A 22,297-nucleotide genomic window follows, 5' to 3' on the forward strand; every position below is an offset into this window, starting at 1 on the left:
AACAGTAGATCTAAGGATTAATAATGCAGGTATAACCCGCCTTTTGAAAGTATGTCTTATGTCACTTTGCTTTTATGAAAACCTACATTAGTACCTGTTACTGCTAACCAAAAGAAATCCAAAGAGAATTTTGCGTTTAGGAAGAAAGGTGAAAAACAAAAATAGTGAGGGGTCAGTGTTACACTTGAAGCGAGCACTTCTGGAGACAGCACTCAGGCCTGAGCAATGAGTCGGTCACCACGCCCCTTCCCTGGGAACCACACTCTGCACCTCTCCATCTAGCCGCCAGGGCTTTGAACTGGGTCCGTGAGCATCTGTGCTCTATCTCCATTCATTTTGTGCATTCGTTACAAGTAGTGTCTTAGGATATCAGAAAAGCCTAAGAGGTTATTTTTTTAGATCTGGGAATGCCCCCCAGTTTTTCCATATCAGTGAGTGAGAATTGCTTCGGCTTACAAATGGCTTCATAGGAACACTGCACTTCCAGATAGTGGCTGAAACCTGTACTCTACCTCTTCGAAACGTGCAACTTATTTGATCATGCTTTGCAACTTGGCAATGTGTAGTTCTATGCTAGTGGTTTGATGCTGGGAAGGAAACATTAAAAAAAAAAACAAAAAACAAAAACTGTTTCATGGAAATTATCCTAGCTATGAAATCATGAGTCAATTATTTGTTTTTTTGAACCATGTTTTAAAAGGTAAAATAAAGTATTCAGAACGCGTCTATGACGCCTGTATGGATGCCTTTGACTGCCTGCCCCTGGCTGCCCTGATGAACCAGCAGTTCCTGTGTGTCCACGGTGGTTTGTCTCCCGAGATTAACACCTTAGACGATATCAGAAAAGTAAGTTTTGTTGTTTTGAAGCCTCGTCATTCTGGGCGCTTCATTAATAAACTGAAAACAGGAATGTCCCTGTCTTTTTCAAGAACTTTATCCTTCTGAATTGAAGTAATTTAAAGTTGTCACGCATCTCTTCTTTGTATTCATTTTTCTTCAGGAAGAAAAATATATTTATACTTGAAAGGGTTTTTATCTCGAAAACCTCAGGGTTCCTTTTACCATGTGATATGTGTCACTGAAATGTATAATGTTTGATTGCTAAAAAATAGATGCCTTTTTTCCTCCTTTGGCTGGTGTTAAGCAACCCATTGTATATTCATAGTCTATTAGAGCCAGAAAATGTTGCTTCACTCTTGGGAAAATATCACAAGTCGACCTTTAGAATATGTCCATATTATCATTTTTTAAAAATTATTATTTTCACGCTTAACACTTTAAAGCAACAGTCTGACCGAAGCAATTGTGATATCCTGTTGACTGTAATGAGTGGCTAAGTGAAAGCTGATTTTTTTTGAGGTATTTTTTACTTAATTTAACATTGGCTATTAACAGTTGTTTTAGCCAGCAAAAAGATGAGTTAGCTTGAGTATGGAATTATCTTTTTCTTGAGAATATGTGATAATACAAGATAGTTTTATATAGTAGAAGAGAAAATCTTTTATATATTATTATTATTATTATTATTGGTTTGCTCAATATTCTTTGAAAAGTTCCCTGACTTTTAAAGGAAAAACTATATTTAAGGAAATGAAACATTCAAATTCTATCTTAATACTCTCATTAAGGTCCAAGTTTTCAAGTGTAAAAATAATACAGTATTTAGTTTCCCATCAGAAAGGAAATGCATGATTTTTATTTTTAAAATCAAACAGAAGTACATTAAATAAACCTTTGCTTCCTGCTCTGTGTCTTTTTTTATAAGACACCACTATCCATCTGCTTCTAGAATTCTGTAGCACACAGAGCATTGGTATTTGCTCTCTGTTGAGTACGAGAAAGACAGGACACTGAACTATAGTCATGGAGTTGAAGGAGAGAGTGGTTCACTTTCTGTATGAGTTCTATAATCAGATGGACTTTCATTATATTATCTAAACTCTTACCATAAATTAAGTAAATTTTAAAACTGTCACCCACCATCCCCAGTATTTGCTTTTTGACATGTTTCAGCTATTCCGTTCAATTTTCATGCATATCATTAAGCTCTTCTCTTAGCCATAAAATGATTTTTAGCTTTGCATTTTGCCCTGTGTCAGAGTTTCTGCCACCCTTACTTTATTTAATTAATCTTGTAGTTGTCTTTTTCTTCCTGTTGGTGGTATTAATTTTAGAATGCACTCTGTAACATTTTGAGAGTAAGTTCTGTATTCTGGTTGCTGTACCAGACGTTTAGCTGGGAATTCCAAGTAACCAGAAAGACTCCCCTCCTTTGCTGTTCTATCCCTAATAAGAAGCTCTTCTTTCTTAGGAAGAAATTCTGTATTTTTATGAACAAGCATTATTTTTCTTGGATGAATTATTCCAAAAGGATAAATTATTTAAGTCTCTTAAACAAGTCTAAGTTTGCAATGAATATTTTATGGGTAACATGATGGTTGAAATATAGAGGGTCTTTGCTTATTGAAGTTTTTCATTGAGTGTTGAAAATGTGAGATATTGCCTCATTCTTTTTAGATATTAGTAAAAAATGGTGTGTAGCAAAACCATTATTTATGTCACCTTTTATGTATCAGGAAAAAGAATTTGACCAGCTGCCAGGCTTCTATATCCACCTTTCCCTATGGGTTTTTGAAAAATATTAAAGTATTGAATATGAAGAATATCAGTTCTTAATAGGTTTTCACAGCTGTTTTATGCTTTTTTTTAAGAGACTATAATGTCTGCTAACTTCACCCAAGACTCTTTAATTGCAATTCAATCAGGATAAACTACAGGAAAGTGGTAGTGTTATAAAATTGTTGGTGAAATGTCATTTCCAGTTATTATATTGCTCTTGCTTTCTAAATACACCTTTTTAAATTGAAATATGACCTTGCTAAACATTTATAGCTCGAAAATGGATTTCATATGAGGGTTCTGGTAAACCTATAAAGCTTAGAATTGTGAGCTGAAGAATGACCAGCAAAATTGGGGTTTATTTTACTGCTTATCATTCCTCTTGGTTTGTAACTACTAAGATAAACTACAACAGGCTTGTACTCCAATTCGAAACTAGATAGCCCCTAATAATGAATATCCAGAATGCCGTATAACAAGTGGCTGCTCTTAAAATGAAAGCCGTTTGTTCTCAAAGTCATATCATTCAGTATAAACCTGATACGTTGTTCTGCATCCAGATTTCTAAGCCTCAGTTTAATGGAGGCAGTAACAGAAATTTCCCCAAAGACAAGACAACATAAAAGCGCCTCCTCAGAAGTGAAACACAGGGTCACATCAACTGGTAATGACTAAAATATTTAGATCAAATAAGTAAGGAGGAGCAAAAGAAAAGATAAAAAGTAAACTAGGAGACGAAAAAAGATGCAAGGGGTAGGAATTAAAGAAACACGAGGGAGGTGAAGAGTGAGACGAAGACAGGTAATGAAGAGGCTCCTCTGGAGGAAGGAGGGAAAGCTGGAGAGAGAGAGGAAGTGTGGACGAACAGGGAGGAAGGAAGGCAGGAGAGCAAACAGGAAGAGAGGAAGAGGGCCGCCCTCCCAGGGCACAGAGCTGGGGAGGCAGTCAGGGACTTCAACAGTACTTCTACTTTCTGAATTCTAAGCTTCCAAAGATTAGTATTTTGCTCTCTATCTTCTATTTTTCTTAGTTAGACCGATTCAAAGAACCACCTGCTTATGGACCTATGTGTGATATCCTGTGGTCAGACCCCCTGGAGGATTTTGGAAATGAGAAGACTCAGGAACATTTCACTCACAACACAGTCAGGGGGTGTTCGTACTTCTACAGGTGAGGACGGACGGCTCGCCTTCGGGAGCACACTTGGTTCATCGATGTTCTAAGTTATCAGTTCATGGGTTGTTTGATGTGTTCATGACGTTTATGTAACTTCTCTAAGAAACAAGGCTAAATGAAAGGTTCACTTTGCAAGCCTTGTTCTTAGCACTTGCAAAAGGAAAAGATAAATAAAATATTTGTAGGGGCGCCTGGGTGGCTCAGTGGGTTAAAGTCTCTGCCTTCAGCTCAGGTCATGATCCCAGCATCCTGGGATCAAGCCCTGCATGGGGCTTTCTGCTCGGCGGGGAGCCTGCTTCCTTCTCTCTTTCTCTCTATGCCTGCTTGTGATCTCTGTCAAATAAATAAATAAAATCTTTTAAAAAAATTTGTATAAATACACAGATATAATAACTGTGAATAATAGAAAAGGCATAAAAGAGGCATGTGGTATGAGTGGCGAGGCAGCTGAAGAAGATGGTAGAATTTAGTAGAAAATGTGTTGTTTCAAGAACTGAAGGAAAAAATCCAATGCCAGCCTTGATTTTTCATTCAATTATATAATCACTTAAAACATTTTTTACCTGTTTTTGTAACTTAAATCAGGAAAATAATTTTAAATCTGTTAATGCAATGATATTGAAGTTACTCTTAAATTTTCTTAATTTTATTAGACTTCCTGGGTCAATTAAAATTAACATAGCAATCAGTACATAGGGACCATAGTAAATTTATTTTTAGCCCTTTGACAAGCCACTTTGCAATATTGTGACAGTAATTTTTATACTTGCCAGTGTAGGGGAATCTGCCCATTCTCAATGTTTCAGATCACTTCAGAAAGAAGTCAGCGACATGGTTGGTTTTTTGCATCCTCACAATTTTCCTGATGTCCAGTTGTTGCTTCTGCTTTTGATTAATCTCTGTTCCACTGGGTGCTCTTAGCATGAGACACACAGTTGATGTGACAGTGGCCAGAATAACAAGAGAAGGAGGTTGTGGAGAAAACGAGAATGTTAAACTCTATAAGACATAATCTTTAAAGAAAACAAAACAAAACTTATAAACCTAATGTGATGTGCACTGACATCGATGCTTAATTCCAGCCCCTGCAGTGGAGTAGCTGGAAAGGCTGGGGCAGTTGGGGGTGGGGGAAGACTCTGACACAGGCACTTGTCTTCTGTCTGGAGAGCCAGCAGCCATCAGCGTCTACATAACATTGATCAGAGTTGGTTCAGTGGTGGAACATTTTGTTCCATATCTTAAGTTTTCCTTACAGGGGGAAAAAGTTGCCTTTTATATATCTGTTGAAGTGATTGAAAAATTAGTTTGTGAACAGAAAGTCTTGTATACTGTCAAGCATCCTTCAAAGAATACTTTTTGTTATAAATATTAATAAAGCGGTTTGCTCTGAGCCTATTCATCAGAAAGGTTACAAATCATTTCTGTGTTTTGGAAATTTGGGCTCCAGGTCAAATGAGTCTATTTTGGGTGGAATGAAGAAGCATGGTAAAATCATTTCTGCAAAGCCTGAGGTTTCTTTTCAGTAGTTAATATAGAAGTAATCTTTTATTAAATATGCTAAAAGTTTTAAGGAACAGATAAATGTTGTGGACATATATCAAAGGGAAGTTTTTGATTTTTAAAATCTGGTGTTACATCCTTCATCATACCGTGAGTGTTTAAATTACTTACTTGATACCTCTGAGCTGTGCTTCAATACTATTACAGCAAACCAAAGCCAAACCTCTTGACTTTGATGTTGAGGCACATTGCCCTGACCTTTCCTTTCATTAATAGTATATATAACATTCTTCTCTTAGTTTTCTGAGTCAGCTGTTCAAGGAAATCATATTCTAAATGAGGTTCTGTACTGAACTTATATAAAGTTACTGTATTTTTGTTTTGTCAATATAGACACAGTTGTGTTTACATCAGAGATAAAGTCCATCAACTAGCTAATTAGAAGATTATTCATGTTTTCACACTTTTGTTCTCAACAAAGTGGTTACTTAACTCCTCTCATTAGAGTTTCTTTAGTGTCGCTGGCCATGACAAATGCTGAATATTTAAATCCATAGCCTATATAGACTCTGATGAATGGCAAAGGAGTCTGGATTTTGTTTTATCTAAGGAGAAGAAAAACGACTGTTTCCTTCTCTTAGAGCTTTTTTTGATTCTTGTCTTTAGTTCACTTGGAGGGGTCAAGGCATCCTCTTGTAGCTGCACTTGATAGAGCTGACCTAGGGGCACAAGGGAGAGCGATAAAATAAGGGAGAGCGATAAAATTGGTCGAGAAACTCGGTGACAATGCACCTGTTTGAGTTGTCATCAGTGATGTTGATTGGCAACTCCCAGTTCTATTTGATGCATTTATATAGAGTCTGCATACTTAATTTGCTATGTCACCCTAGCCTCATCTAACATGGTGTCTGGGCCATGATTTAAATAAAATGAAGTTCTGCAGAAAAGGGTATCAGTAAGAATGCATGGACGCCACCATGAGTTGGAGAAGACAGCATGACCGGGGAAGGAATCCTCTGCTCTGGCCCCAGTGCTGCCATCTTTGTAACCTAAGATCACAGTTTGCGAACTTACATGCCTATGACATCCTGACAGGTGCTTGAGATACTTGAAACAGGCCAAGTCTTACACTGTAAAAATTCGTGAGGCTCCTGACAAATTGAAGGTAAAAGTTTCATTTTCATGTAGACCAAACAAAGCTGTTGGCTGGATTTGGTGCTTGGGTTGGCAGTTTCTGTGTCTGCCTTGGATGAATCACGTAAGCTTTGTGTTCTAGGTTTAGCTTACTTCAAAAGAAGTGAGTTACATCAGACCTTCTGAAGTTCCTCTAAACTCTGAGCCTTAAAGAACATCTTGACAGTCATTTTAAAAGCTTTTTTGAAGCTGTAAATCGAGACTCACTCAAATCACTGCCAGTCTCTTAATCACCCATCAACCATGTGTCTGCTCGTACCATGGAGCCCGCCTTCCCCTCTGCAGCTGACGCTCCTGCCAACCTCTTGTACCTGGAGATCCTATGGTTCCTCCTCCTGCATCATGATTCTCCTCTAATTTGTCCAGCAGATCCCTGCCGCTTCTGCTGTCCTTTCTTGGTCATCCTCCTGCTCCAGACATTTTTTTTTCTTCATTTTTCCCTGGAGCCTCCTCTTCCCTTAGCTTCCCTGTAAACTGTATAGACTCTGTGGTTTGATTACCAGATCTAGCCCCTTCATCTGTTTATCTTTCCTGAGCTGGACTTCTCTATTTCTAGGTGGCTGCTTGAAGTTTTGTCTTAGATGTCCCATGGTCACCTTAACCTCAACTCACCTTGCCTGAAAGGGCTGTGGTTTACTTCCCCACTGGGGATTCCTCCTAGTTTCACCATTTCTATTAATGGTTTCTATTAAGAGTCATGGAGACTAGTAGATATTTTCGCTTGTTCTTTTTGCATGGAAATCACTACCAATCAGTCATCATATCTTACTGACCCTTTCTTAAAAATATCACCAACACCTAGATCACACTGCCTTCCTTTATTCCCACTCTGAGTTCAAGATTTTCATTTTTAGCTCATTGAAATCACATCTAAATTTCACAATGCCCTTCTCACTCCCTCCTACAAGTCATATGGCTTCCTTAATGGATATCCATTTTAGAATTCATTCACTCATTCAATTATTTAACAAACATCAGTTGAGCACCTATTATGTATGCCTTCTGTGAGGCTTTATAGATACTCAGAGTGCTGCCTTTGAGGGTGAGTGCCTTTGAGTGGCAAAAACCCATACGCTGTGACAAATAAAATTCAAGGTGAGAAATGCTATGAGAAATGTGGAGATTATCACAGACACACACATACACAGCTAAACAGAGTTGGGGGTGCCGAACCAAAACAGGTGTGGATTGGAATTTAAGGGACAGGTCATGGTAGAAGTGTTATTAGATCTGAGCTTTAAACACATCCAACCAGAGTCATCTGGGAAGGCTCTTTGCAGGCAGGGAAAGTGGTGTTCATGAAAATATGGTGGAAGAGAACACATCTAGAAAAATGACCATCCCTCCTCTACTTCTCATCCCCAGTTACAGTCGGCTGCTTCAGTATACACTAGAGCTGAACATACATCTAACTAAGCCATTCTACTTGTATTTTTATATTCACTAGAAATGTGCACATGTTTGTACCCAAAAGATTGCGTATAGCAGCCATATTCATAATAGCCAAGAAATGGAAACAACCCAGATATCTGTTTAATAGAATGAATAATAAATTGTATATCTACATACCTAATACAGCGAATGAGAAGGGGTTCACCAAAGCTGCACATGATACGGGTGAATGCCACAAGGATAGTGATGAGTGGAGGAAGCCCGATACTAGAGCTCATGTTGATAATAGCATTGAAATAAGAGTTTAACATGACAGAAAGCTAATCTATAGTGTTCAAAGCCAGAGCAGCTGTGACCTTTAGTGAGGAGGTGATGGTGACTCGAAGGAGCTATGGAGGGTGGCTGGGGTTCAGGCCATGCACGTTCTGTGACTTGATTTGAGTGTTAGTTACAAGGGGAAGATAGATCTATCCATTGGCCTTCTTCTGGTTTGGGCAGTTTTCTGTATAGATGTTATACTTCAACAAAATGTTTGCCTTAAATAAAAATTGCTCATTTGCTCCTGAGGCAGCCTGCAGTCAGGTGCAAGTGAGCACTTACGCTCTGGCAGGAAGAGTTGGAGCCCTTCCAGGCTTGATACCTGGTGGGTAAAATGAAATTAGTTGGAGAACCCTGGGGCAAAGAAAAAACAAAACAAAACAGAGGAATCCCTGGGAACAGGTACGCCTGACAGCATCCAGGTAACACCAGGACACCCCAGGGCTTAGGACGTATTGCCCAGCCCCCAGAAGCAGAAGAGGAGCTTGGCAGTCAGTCAGAGTCCTCCCTTACTGCTGGGCTGGGGGAAAGTAAGGACACTAAGGAGGCACGAGAGGCTTCCTCCCAGCCCCTCAGCAGGGGTTGTGAGCTGCTTGCCTATGCTTTGCTGTACCCCGTGAGGGAAAGAAACCTGTTAGACTGCCCTGTTGAGACTACTCCCACGATTGAGTGTAAGCTCTGATAAGCTGACAGATTGCTGCTAAGCATTTAGGATATGAAGACAAATACGATAATGTCCTTCTCTTAAGGCATTCAGTATTGCTGGAGAGCAGATATATACACATAATTTACACTACAACATGATGAATGGTATCTTAGACAAATATGTTATGGGATCATGGTGGATGCAGCAGTTCTCCACACCTCAGAGTGAGGCAGGTTTGAGGGGAAGGGTTTATAGGGGATAACTTAGCCAAGGCTTGGTGGAAGAGTAGGCTTTTCCAGAAGAAAAAATACTCAGTAGAAATAAAGACATAAAAGCTATAAAGAAAGCATTTTAATAATGCTGGCTAGCTATATCTTAAAGAGACAGAAACCTGGGAGGTTTAATTCAAGGTCTAAAACATAATTTCATATAGGAAGGAACAAAAATAAGAGAATAAATAGAATAAGTCTAATAATATCTATTTTATCTAATGCCAAAACAGTTTCTCTCGCATTTCTCATGTTTCTCTTTTTCTACCTTCTTTGCCTTTGTTCATGCTCAGTCTGCATCCGTCCCTCTCCCGCTCTAATTCTAACTCCTTTCCTATCTAGTATTCCCCATATGTCATTGCCTTTGTGATCTAATGTGAGTCACAACTAATAAATTTAACAGTGCTAAAAAAAAAAAAAAAAATCCCTGGATTAAATTTTAAGATCTAATTGGCTTTATTAAACAATTCATGACCTGGGCAGCGCTGAGGGACTCTGAAGGGCTGGGCAAAATGGAAGGTTTTTATAGGAAGGAGGGTGGGTTGAGGGGTTATTAGCCAAAAAAAAAAAAAAAAAAAAAAAACTTTTTTTTGGGCCGTCACGTTGCTTTGGGGGGGGGGGGGGGGGGGGGGGGGGGGGGGGGCCCCCACAGAACCTCTCTGTGGGTGTTGGGGGGGGGGGGGGGGGGGGGTGGGGGGGGGGTCTCACACAGATTACCTCATCTGTCTGTGGTGGAGGCAGAGGGCCCATGTGACAGATTACCTCACTGAAGCACGTCAGAACATTCCTGATTGACCCGTTAAGATTTACTTTTCTGGGGAAAGTTGAAACTTCCATTAGGTTAGATATAAAGCCCCAGATGGTGACTTGGACTAAGTGATACCGTTTTAGGCCTATAGGTTCCTTTTTCACAACAGCTACTAACTAGACTCTGGGGTTGCTGACTCACTTCTGTGCTGTGTTCTTTCTTCCACAACATGGTAGCAGAGAGAAAATTAGGAGTTGTTAAATGTCTACCACTCTCAGTCGGGCCCTAGACTAGGGAATTTACATATATTGCTAACTCATTTAATCTTTATCTCGAGTCTATGATATAAGTGCTACCACCTGCATTTTTACCAGTGAGGTAATTTGGGCTCAAAGAGGTTAAGCCATTTTCCAGAGTTTACACAGGAAATTGGAATAAGAACCCAGATCTAAGGATTCCCACTATTCCACGGAAATTTCCACCTCCCTTTCTACTCAGAGGAAAGCATTCTCTAGTGCTTAAGGAATAATCATGTTCCAAGAGGGGGAAAAAAAAAAACACAACATTTTCAGAGAGTCTAGCTTTTTCCCCAAACACAGTTTTTTTTTTGCATGCTGGTAAGTGAGTATCATAAAGTTAGAAGCTGGCCTTCACCGATCTTTGCATTAAGTCTTCTTTCAAGACATGTCCAGGACACTGGGTTAAACAAAATCATACTAGGTTTGCTTGACAAAGGTGCCCATGGGTAGGTTTGCGAGTAGGACTGAGATCCAGCAAGCCCTGTGTTCAAAAGGAGGCCATGGGCCCATGCTTGTGCTTTCTTTCTCTTTCTTGTTGGTAGTCATACTATCTCAGAAGCTTCACCTCATTAATGTGAAGAAAATGAAAAAAGAAAAAAAAAGATCTAACATGTGATAGAAATTTTTCAGAAAATTTCCTCAGACCAGTGTACATTATTTGTTCTATAACATCTCAATAAATGCTTTACTTTCCTACCAAGGTAATACATATCCTCAAGACAGAAACTACACCTTAGACTTACCATACCACCCCTCCCTGTGCCTAATACAATCTTCTAACAAATAGAACAAGTCACCAGTCAGTCTTTGACAAATTATTGGGGAATAAATGATTTTCCAGCATCCTCCATGATATTAGGGGTTCTGAACCCTGCTTTCTCTATCATTCTACATATATCTTCTGTAGTGCTTTTTAGCTTGAATGCTTTTTTGTATATCATCATTTCCACTGAAAAGTATAAGAATCTTGTGAAGTTTGTTCATTTGTTGCTTTATATTATCAAAGACTTTACTGTATCCCAGGCAGGCAGTTGACCAATAATGGGAATCTAGATGATATTCAAGTGTTTTCTACATTTATTTAGAAAAATGTTTGTAATTCTTAGAGAGTTTGAATATTTGATTATGTATGCCTTTAAATTTCTAAAGATTTTTATCAAAATGAGTTCCTTCCAAGTAATAATACACGTGTTCCTCACTTAATGCTATTAACCTAGCATATTGCTGCAAGGTTAATTTTATTTTCTTCAGATTACCGTTAAAAATCAGATCTATATTTCCATGAGGGAAACTTTAAACACATAAGGGTATCAAACTCAGCATGAAGAAAATATATTAAAATTATGCTTTCATAAATCTAGTATAGGTTCTAACAAAAGGAAAAAATAAATTTAAAAAGTGCTACCAAGCCTTTTGCCCAAGGACAAAAAGTGACAAACCTCGACAAACAACCTCTTTCAGTGGTACAACAAGGCAATAAACTATCTTTTTAAGGAAGTATTTCAAGGGCACAAGAAATCAATGGCTGAAAGAGATAGGGAAGGAACATTTACTGGGTGCCACCCGATGCTGTCATCCATTGGCTGGGCATTTTATAGCTAAGTATGTCCAAATGTGCTATTTTTTAAAGACCAACCCGTGTCTCAGCAATTAAGCTTTTTTGTGTTGACACATTGATCTCAAAGGTGATATACTCACCTTTTCCTAGGGTAGAACACAAGTCTTTGAAGACGCATGTTGGTCAGCTCTTGATCTAGGTACCATTATGGACATATTTATTTCCATGTGCATAGGCTGGGCCATCTTCTCCAGTCTGTAGGTTACACTAATGTTTATCAGTTACATGGTGTATTTACTGGACTGACCTGGGATAACTAGGAAGTAAAGGCATGATGAAGGTCTTCTTTTTTTCTCTCCTTAGCAGATTGAAAGAATATTCTAGAACACATATGCATATGCATACAAATGCACATAAATGTGTGCATAGGCACAAAGACTATTTTTTATTTCAAATTCAGTTTTGCAAAGAACTGAATCCTTTTTATAATCAACATCTCTACTATGGTGTGCCATATTAATGGTATTTTTTTTCCTTTTGATCAGGGAATTCTTACAAAATCTGTAACATAGAAACTATTTTCTTTTTTTTTTTTTGAGGTTTTATTGATTTGACAGAGATAGCAAGAGAGAGAGAGCAGGAATGAAGAGGAGAGAGAGAAGCAGACTATCCACTAAACAGGGAGCCCCACGTGGGGCTTGATCCCAGGACCCTGAGATCATGACCCGGGCTGAAGGCAAACGCTTAACCAACTGAGCCACCCAGGCACCCCTAGAAACTATTTTCATCTTCTCTTTTATAATAAATAATTTGAGTGACATACACTATTTAGTATTTCTTCAAAATATTATTTTGATATTTGATATTTATAATTATTGTTGCTGAATTATTTCTCATAGTGCATGTAGTTTAGGTTTTAGTGAGCTTCTGCAGTTTGTTTATATTAAAATGACCATTAGTTTGCTGTCCCTTTATTTGAAACATCTAAAATTTATTCATTTTTATGACATACATTTATCTCATGAAAAATTTGTAGAGCAGAGACAATGTGATTGACCAGGGTTCCACAAGTTCAGTTTGTAATTTGAATTTCATTTTGAATAATGTTCTCCTCTTTGGTTTTGAGACTTCCTTAACAGACAAAATCATCTTGATTATATATTTTATATTTTTATTAAGTCAAGGTAAAGCAGCAGTCTTAAGATACAGTTCTGTTGATCATATTTAAAGTACACAGTTTAAAACCTGTGAATTTAATAATTCACAGGTTTTAACAGAATCTAAAATTTAAACAGAATCTAAAATTCTGTTTAGATTTTGAGTGATATATTGGTTACTGTATTCTCGCCCACTCCATAACTCAGTCCACTCTGTAGAACACTCAGGCACGCACAGGCATTCAAATACAAATAGTGCTCTCTTGGAGAAAATTGAGATGGAGGTTTATATTTTCAATTCCATTCTCATGTTATATTGATGCTTCTCTTCACTTGTGCTTAAATGTAGACTTGATAATATCGATGTGTCCTATGAGTGGACATTCCTCTAGTGTTGTTATATAACAGCCTGCGTTCTTTGTCCAATTCACGCATCTCCAGCCCTTTCTGATTATGTAAAAAGTAGAGCTGCAGGTGCTTTCTGTGCCGCAGGGGAAAAGAACTGTCCTGAGAGCCGAGAGGCTTGTTTCATGAATGATGTACGTTTGATTACGTCTGATCGAATCACATAGGTCGGGATGTTACAGACAAATGTGCTACTCTTGACAATTTCATAACAGATGCTTCTTTCTCTTTTCTTTTTGTCTCTGGCAGTTACCCGGCTGTATGTGAATTCTTACAGCACAATAATTTGTTATCTATACTCCGAGCCCATGAAGCCCAAGATGCAGGGTGAGCAGTTTTGTGGGTTTATGGAAACCGTGCATGGCCCCCGGTTACAGCTTCCTCGCTTCGTTCAGGCTGTGGAGGATTCCTTGTGCTAGGCCCTCTCCCTGAAGAAATCAGATCCTAAAATTGTCTTCTGATGACACGGATATGGCAGGGTCCTGGGGAATGAGTGGTCACAAATGTGTGGTAAAGTCCCCTTGAAAGTGCCTCTATGTTTAGCTTGAACAGGTAGGATTTTCAGCTGGCTTTCTTAACTTCTATGGGTCTGTGTGATCTCTTTCCTCTCCCGCTCTTCCCACTGTCCAGTAAGTGAGTACATTACCAGCAGCTTTTCAGTGTCGGTTAGCGATGTGAGTGAGAACTACACATAAATATTTAACAGATATTGCACGGTGTACTCTTGTTGAAAGAATATCACTCCTGACCCCTGTGAAGTTTTAAAGGACAAAAGCAGAGGCATTTAAATGAGGGAGAAAATTCTATATTCTAACAAATGCACAAGAGGATTTTGTAATACATGGTAAATTTTAAAATTTAGGGTCTAGGGTTAGTCTAATATTTAATATAATTGGTAGGCCGATTGTAAGGGCTTAGAAAACTAAGAAACATCAGATGTTCCATTTGATAGTGCATTAAATCTGCATTAAGGAGGAAAAGGCGTAATGCGTTCTAGGATTTGAAGTCCACTGCCATTCTCAGTAGGCTCTACTAAAAGGTATTGTTTGCCTTCAGATGCTTAAACTTGTTCCTCCATATTCTGAGTTTTCTGAAAGGGAGGAACACTTCATATTACATAACCTGAGTGCTAAAATTAGGAATAGCGGTGACCGCATTCTGAAGTTAGCCCATATCTAATGATCCTAAGTCAAGGCACAGCTTAGGTTTCTTTAAAAATTAGCTTATTTCAATCAATAATCAACAGGTATGAACTGATCCAATTCTGTGTACTCGGTGTGTTGTAGCTGAGCTTTGATATAACCTGTCGATATGCCAACCAGTCAGGTCCTCAAATAATTTTTTTTCTTTTTTTCCCCCCAATTTTCAAGGCAGTGGTGTCATCATGCTTTTTTGACTGACTGTCCCAACTGAACATTTTAAGCAGCTTTCTGTTAATCCCACTACAGACCTGTAATCATCTGCTTATTCGAAAATACTTTAAATTCATCGTTTAAAATCAATTAGCATATTTGTTTGAAATGAGCATTTGATTGATTAAACTGAGATTATGTCATCTAGTTTCTTTGTTTTCATTTGTTGTCAAGTAGGCCTACCTAGCTAATCACCGTTTGTAATGCCAAGATACTAAGATTGGGGGCGTTAATTATCTTTTACATTCTGATTTTTTTCCACCAGCAGAGTTTAGTCCAATAAGCAAAATAAATACTTCTAGAATATTTCAAAAGGTTCTTGAGTGTATATTTTCTCCTAGGGAAAGTAGTATCAAAATATTTGTGAAATTATAAATCTTAAGGTGGCTATTTATCTATCTAAAGGCAGATATTTGAGGTATTTTAAAGCCCAACTAAAGTTGGTATGGTTAGTCAGCCAGAAATAACATGACCCAAAAGACCCAAGAAATAATAAAATTTTGTTTTGCACTTTATAGGAAATTTTCTAAACCAATATTCCTAAAATCTGTTACATAGAAGTCATGAGATATGTTTTCACCTTAATGGAAAAGAGCCAGAGTTTCCTGTATTTTTTGATTATTTGAGGACTATAGTCCTATTTTTATCTAAGTAGAAGAAAAGTAACTGGCTTATTGGTTTATTTCCAAAGATCTCACAGATGTTCTGTTTCATTACTGATTGATTAAATATTACCCTGCTCAGACAGTAATCTTCGACCTGCAGATGCCAGAAGAGATTGGTAATAAATAAAGTTCTAAAATAGAAACACTTTGAACATGTAAAACCCATAGATTTAACTGCATATCTTTTGAAAAGCAAATCGCTTAGTCAAGACCATAACAGAATATTATAAATATTGTAGATAAATTGAATAATCAGCCCAGTTATTAGTGTGAAAGATTTATATATTGCTCTGCTTATTCAGTCTCATGTCAAAAATATTGGTAAACTTCTAAAAAACATGGTAGGTACAAGGATATCTACAAAGAGGGACCTTCTTGTTCTCCATTGCACATGTGGATATGAATTATGATTTTGTCTTGAATTCCACCATCCCCCAGGCCTGTTAAACTTAGGAAAGGCCTCTTTAGATATTATCCACCTGATTGTATGTTTTCATGGTTGACCTTGGGAGGAATCATGTCTGTGTGTAACAGACTTTAGAGAGAAAATTTTGTTTAATGTTACGTAATTGAGTTGTCTTGGAGTGATAAAACGTAACTTGAATATTTTATTCTGAATCTGTAATTTGATGCCATCTTCCCCCCCTTAATATCCTGTTGTAACTCGTCTTTATTGTGTTTAGGTATCGCATGTACAGGAAAAGCCAAACGACAGGCTTCCCTTCTCTAATTACAATTTTCTCAGCACCAAATTACTTAGATGTATACAATAACAAAGGTAAGTGGTTTTAGATCCCTCTTGCAGTCTTGCCTACCCTGTGCAATGTTTCATTTGGGTTTGGTTTGAATGGTTGAATGGCTTGGTTTGAAGGATTTTTAGTCATTCTTTTTTTTTTCCTTGGCTTTTTCACGTATTGCTGGATGCAAATTTTGTGATTGTCTTCAGAGTTACAGATTCAGTTGGTCAGATGTGGAGCTCAGGCACTGTTATTTTTTAACTGTTCTGCAAGAGTTTTAATGTATGGCAGGATCTACACTGAACTGCTCTGGTAGATAGAGGTTTTAAAAGAAATAATAATTGAAGGTAATCCAAAATCACGCCTCTTAAAAAGGATGTGTTTTTCAATGAGAACAGGGTGATTGTGCATGTAAGGGTTTAGGAGAAATGAGCAAAAGCTTTTGCTTCAAATTCAAGTTTAAATTGCATTTATTCAGTACCTACTGTGAGCCAGAGCATGTTCATTTATTTAAAAAAAAAAAATTGAATTAAACTTCAAAATAAATATCCTTAGCCCTCACCCCTTTTAGTATGCAGAATGGGTCTCTGTGGCTAATTGCTTTGCCCCAGATCACTCAGTTAGGTAGTAAAGAACTAAAATCAAACCCATGCCTTCTGGTTTAGCATCCTGTCCTTCCTGTATGAAACTCCATACCTGTGTGCCTAAAAAAGACCAGGAAACAAGAGGGCATTCTTTACGGACTCTAGGGAAGAGGGGAGGAGCAAGGGACACATTTTCCTCTTTTATCAAGGTAATTTCTATATTCAGATGACATGGAGTGTTACAGGTGTGACGGAATGGGGGATAAAATGTGAAAAAGCCATTAACTCTGGTTGGCATTGGTCTAGATAACATCCTTGCAGCATATCTGAGGGTGAGGGTGGCTTGCTGAGATCCTTGCCTCCCTGCCCCAACACTCCCCCAACACATCTGTGTTGTCCTATAGATACCTCACATGGCTGTCCCGACCCCATAGCCCAGAGAGACACACCTGTGGGGTGGGGTGGGATGGTCACACCACACAGTCTCTTACACCGCCATTTTGACTGTTTTGGGCCCTCCTCTGCGGCCTTGGAGTGAAGTTATCAGAAGGCACTGTGACATTTCTGTCACAGCGATGGATGGCAGGGAGCAAGGGAGAGATGTCCCCTGTTTCCTAGTTGCCTGATTTCTAGAAGAGGAGCTGTCTTTAGTACTCTGTGGCAAGAAGCATATAAAGTAAAACAAACCATGTTCTTGGTGTGCCCAGGGCTTATAAGCCAGTTGATGAATTAACACCTTTGGGTGATTTAATACAAATATAAGACACAGTGTCATTAAGTGAAGCTAAGAGAGTTAGCTTAGCTTAACCAACACTGAGTCGGTTGGACAAGGAATCATTTTTCTAGAATGGTCAGAGAATGCCTTGTTTAAGGTAAAACATGATCTGGACATTAAAGAATGGTGACCGTTTGATTAGAAAAAGAAAAATAGAATAAAATAAAGTCAACACCAGTGTTTCTGAATTAATTTTTTTCTTTTTTTCTTTTTCTTTTTTTTTTTTTTTTTGCCAAACAAAATCTCAATCTTGAACCCTTTTGTATAAAAGCAGTAAGATTGAATTCCCTTGGATTGGATGTGGGTTCTCATACCAGAGAATTCCCCAGTGGTACCTGGAAGGAATGCAGGAACCCAGCCGGTCATCTTGCCTGTCCCATCATGATCCTACTATTCCCCAAAAGTATATACAGTCTGAACACTTAGTTTCCTATTTCTTTATGGCATTAAAACAGTTTTTTTTTTTCTATTTCACCTAGTGAAAGGAGCACCCAAAAAAGTAATTTTCTTGACAGAGACCAATTACTAAGTAGCATGGACTATACATACAATTTTTTTTTAATGATTGAAAAAAAGTCAAAACAGTAAGAAAAAAAAAAAAAGGAAGAAGAAAAAGAAGATTGGGATTTCACTCCATAAAAACAGACTTAAGTTTTTCCTTTCATTATAAGGCTGGGTAGCGGTTTTGCTTGAGACCAATGGCGATTTCTCCCATAGGGTATGCATTGCTTCTTTGTCTATGGTTCTGATTTAACAAGGCACGAACTTTAAAACAAAAACAAAAACAAAAACAAAAAAAAATAGACATGAGTGGATTGCAATCTTGGAGGCTTTGTAGTTCTCTCGCTGTGTTCTCTTGTGTTTAGGGTAGATCACAATCTCTCAGGAATAGGAGAGAAGCATTTCATTTTGGGAAACTTTTCGTAAAAGAAAAAATTCTCCTGAGAGAAAAAGATAAACTGATAGGAAGAAGAAAGATATATTCTTCAGTTTGAGCATAATTTCAAAAGACTTTTGTGTAAAGTCTCTGAAGCACTTTAAAGCTATTATACTAACAGTGTGTACAGTATGTGGGAGTGGGAGTCAGTTATTCACGGCTGAAGTGAGGCTATTACTGTATTTGAATAAAATAAATGTTAATGAGAATTGTAAAAGGCAGTGCCAGAAAGCTGGGTTGCAAACTCCTTCAAAATATCATCAATGGAAAGAGAGCAGTGAAGAATCTCTAAGTTAACCGTCCGATTCTTAGAAATAGATGACCATATAAGGCTCTGGAGTTGTGTATAACCCAAGAATTAAAATATGATGCGATTTTTAAGCACCTGCAAATTAAGGCAGCAGCAAGAGCTCTTTGGCTACATGAGACAGTGAGAAAAAGGGGTGTATTCTGGCATCTTAAAATCAATCCTAGGTGTGTGATCAGCTTCGTGTTTCGATGTCTGTAGGTTGTGATTAGTAGTTCATACTTGCCTGCAATGAAAAGAGGCTTTCTAAAAGTAATGAGGCCTGTGAGTGGCCCTTCCTTACTGTAGCCCACACTGATTCACATGGTGCTTAGCCTTGCCCTCCCACAGGCGCACAGGCCAACCACTCATCCCTCCTCCGGCCTCTGTCTCCTCACTCTGAGGACTCCTGCATCCTGTCCGGGCAGAAGATGGAGTGAGCTTGCGATCACAGCTCTGCAAGGAAACAGCCAGCTCATTTACATGTATTGACACGCAGTGACATCTCTGCAAAAGGAGAAAAAAAAATTTCTTCTGTGAATAATAGATGAAATTACCTTGCAACAAAATGCTGTGCGGTATTAAGATATTATCATCTTTGAATATTTTATGTTGCTATCATTATGCCACCTGTCAGTGGCTTCAGGGAAACTGACAGAAAAACACCCCGTTCTCTTCAGCCTCTTACTTATAGTTTCACTTTGTGACTCGAACTACCTTTATAAGCCATCTCGCTGCTTCTTCCTGGGTGAACCCTTCGCTTTTAGCAAGCTGCATTATTCCACTCATGGCCCTGTACAAATTATTCCCTTTCACCACGTCTTTGCCCACATAACTTCTTTTCTATCTTGAATACTTGTCTCCCTCTTCTCTGCCCATCTAAATGGCCTGTTCTCAGACTCCAGTCAGTTTCTAAAGACTTCTCTCTCTCTCTCTTTTGTATTATTTTATTTCTGTATTTATTTTATTAACATATAAAATATTATTTGTTTCAGGGGTAAAAGGTCTGTGAATCATCAGTCTGACACAATTTCTAAAGACTTCTGTTGGTAGGCCTTCCCTGAATTCCCGAAATACCAATCATTTGCCGTCGTACTTTTCAGTTAATTTTTTTTTCTTGTTAGCTCTTCCTATAGTTAGCATTGTTCTATCTTCCCAATGGATTATAATTAGTTTGAAGTGGGGGCTTTTTGGAGCACGTGATAAAGCCAGGTAGCATGCATTATACATGGTAGGCCATCAACACATTCATTGATTGAAACATTTTCTTTCCGGAAATTAAATAGCAAGACAGTGCCCCAAAGGGCCCTACCAAACCCACAGAGCTCTACCTCACTTTAAGTTACTGTTGTACCCAGTTCTGATACCCTTTCCAACTTGGAGTTAAACATTTGCAGAGCACTTTACCCATTTGAATTGTTTTCCTCCTTTGAATCTGTAGCCCTAAGGGTAAAACAATTTTCATAATTACCCAAACCCACTGAACAGAAGAAAACTACAAGAATGACACATGCACACTGCTTCTGCTAATAATAACAACAACAACAACAACAACAACAACAATAATAATATGCCAGGGTGCCTGGGTGGCGCACTCAGCTAAGCATCTGCCTTTGGCTCAGATCGTGATCCCAGGGTCCTGAGATTGAGCCCCACATCGGGCTCCCTGCTTAGCGGGGAGTCTGCTTCTCCCTCTGTTGCTCCCCCTGCTTGTGCTCTCTGTCTGTCAAATAAATAAATAACATCTTTAAAAATAATAATAATAATATGCCATCTGTAAAAATGACTTCAACCTCATCCACTCACCACTGCAACAAAGCATTACTGAGAACTTATGTATACTAAGCACTGTGCTAGGTGCTGCAGGTATAAAATGAACAAGATGGGCATTTTCCTTCACCCTACTTGGGTTTTTAACTTGGCGGTGAAATAGATGTTAAATAAGGAATTCCATCAATAATGATTCAGACATACTTGGAAAATACTACAAAGAAAGGAGTGGTATTAAGTAAGAGTGGAAACTAGTCCATGGAGACCAAATGATAATAATAATAAGCTTAACTGATGAAGTGACATGAAAGCAATCTTAGAGTAAAATCTCTCCGTATCGAGAAATAAGGGGCAAATGTGAACTCTGCCTTAGTTTGGCCAAAAATTATAACGAACCTCTGGAAAAATGTGTTTTAAACCTTGATCTCTCTAGCGATATACCTGTGCTTCAGAGTAATCTAAAGGAAATCACACAAGGTTGCCAGTTCCCTGTAGTTTAGATGAGTTTTCATATGGGTGGCGGGGGGCGGGGCGATGAATGGGTGGATGGATATACAATATGGATATAGAGAAATACAAATATACATACCAGGGGTATACACTCAGTTCCAGGAAGAGCTACTGACAATAAAACTAAGTAATTAAATAAAATTTATTAAATGAAATGTATTTTGGATTTGAGAAGAAAAACCTAAATGGCAACCCCACTAACTTAGTAATTAAGACCAAAGATTAAAAATGATGGGGAAGAAAATTAATTCAGTATTAAAGTAGGTTAAGGAAGAGAGAGGTGCAAAATTGGGTTTCGAGGATAAGACAAGAAAAGCATCGTATGCTAAAGTCCTAACATGAAAAGTCTACCCTTTTTGATGGGGAAAAAAAAAATGTGTTATGATGGTTTGGACTTTTAAACTAGGAAAATTGATAGAATTACTTTTAAAAAGCATATTAGCCCTACCAAAACTTGACACAGTCAACATCCTCAAATATTTTCCTTCAAATAGTAGTCATGATCCTCAGAAGCACCATTTATAAATAAAGAGATAATTTATGGCTTGGCATACTGTCATAAAGGGAGGATTGAATTCCTCCTGTAAGAAACCAAGGGAAGAATCTTACTGGCAGTCATGATGTGGACACACAGGAGCAAATGCAACATATCTGAAGTCAGCTCACCTTGGTCCCCTGCTGTCTAGGGTGAGCACTCAAACCTCAGTGACACCATCAATGACGTGGGCTGCCAGCCCTGAGAACCTCATTTCTTTCTTTCTTTTCTTTTCTTTTTTTTTTTTTTTTAAGATTTTATTTATTTGACACACAGAGAGAGCACAAGCAGGGGGAGCGGCAGGCAGAGGGAGAAGCAGGCTCCCTGCTGAGCAGGGAGCCCCTTATAGGACTCAATCCCAGGATCCTGGGATCCCAGGCTCATGACCTAAGCCCTCCAGGTGCCAGGAGAACCTCATTTCTTATCCTAGCTTAGTTCTTTCATACCAAGACCTTGTTTCAGCTTTTAGGAATTGTGTTCACAAACTTAGTGGTATGTGGCACCTGCCTGGTTCAGGAGCCAAACGCAAAACCAACTAGTTCCTTATCCTGGGCAAAAAAGGGAGATGGTTGGGGGCAGGGGTGGGGGGCTGTCTCTGGAAAGGAGTAGAATTCATGCCCAGGCAACCCTAAGTTAGAATCTAAGCGTCTTCCTCTATAGCATGCCAAAATCTTACTTCCCTACAAAACTGACCACATTTTATAAGCAGGAAACCATTTCTGTAGAACCTGAGGCCTATCTGAACTATGGGAATAAGCTTTAGCTTTACATCAACATTTTTAAAGCATGTTTTAGGCCTTTACAA

General features: G+C 38.4%; 1 protein-coding gene across 6 annotated transcripts in view; it reads left to right on the top strand.

Moving 5' to 3' along the window:
- The window catches only part of PPP3CA (protein phosphatase 3 catalytic subunit alpha), a 317,790-nt gene that overhangs the window by 245,957 nt on the left and 49,536 nt on the right, over window positions 1–22,297 (top strand). For all 6 annotated transcript variants that reach the window (XM_032860901.1, XM_032860903.1, XM_032860906.1 and 3 more), the window contains 4 exons: window positions 701–846; window positions 3,650–3,789; window positions 13,531–13,608; window positions 16,042–16,136. In XM_032860901.1, coding sequence (XP_032716792.1) covers window positions 701–846; window positions 3,650–3,789; window positions 13,531–13,608; window positions 16,042–16,136 — 459 coding nt within the window. The remainder of the gene's footprint in view (window positions 1–700; window positions 847–3,649; window positions 3,790–13,530; window positions 13,609–16,041; window positions 16,137–22,297) is intronic.

Source organism: Lontra canadensis, unplaced genomic scaffold (assembly GCF_010015895.1).
Source record: "Lontra canadensis isolate GAN:19392208 unplaced genomic scaffold, GSC_riverotter_1.0 scaffold1, whole genome shotgun sequence".
NCBI classification, from domain to species: Eukaryota; Metazoa; Chordata; class Mammalia; order Carnivora; family Mustelidae; genus Lontra; species Lontra canadensis.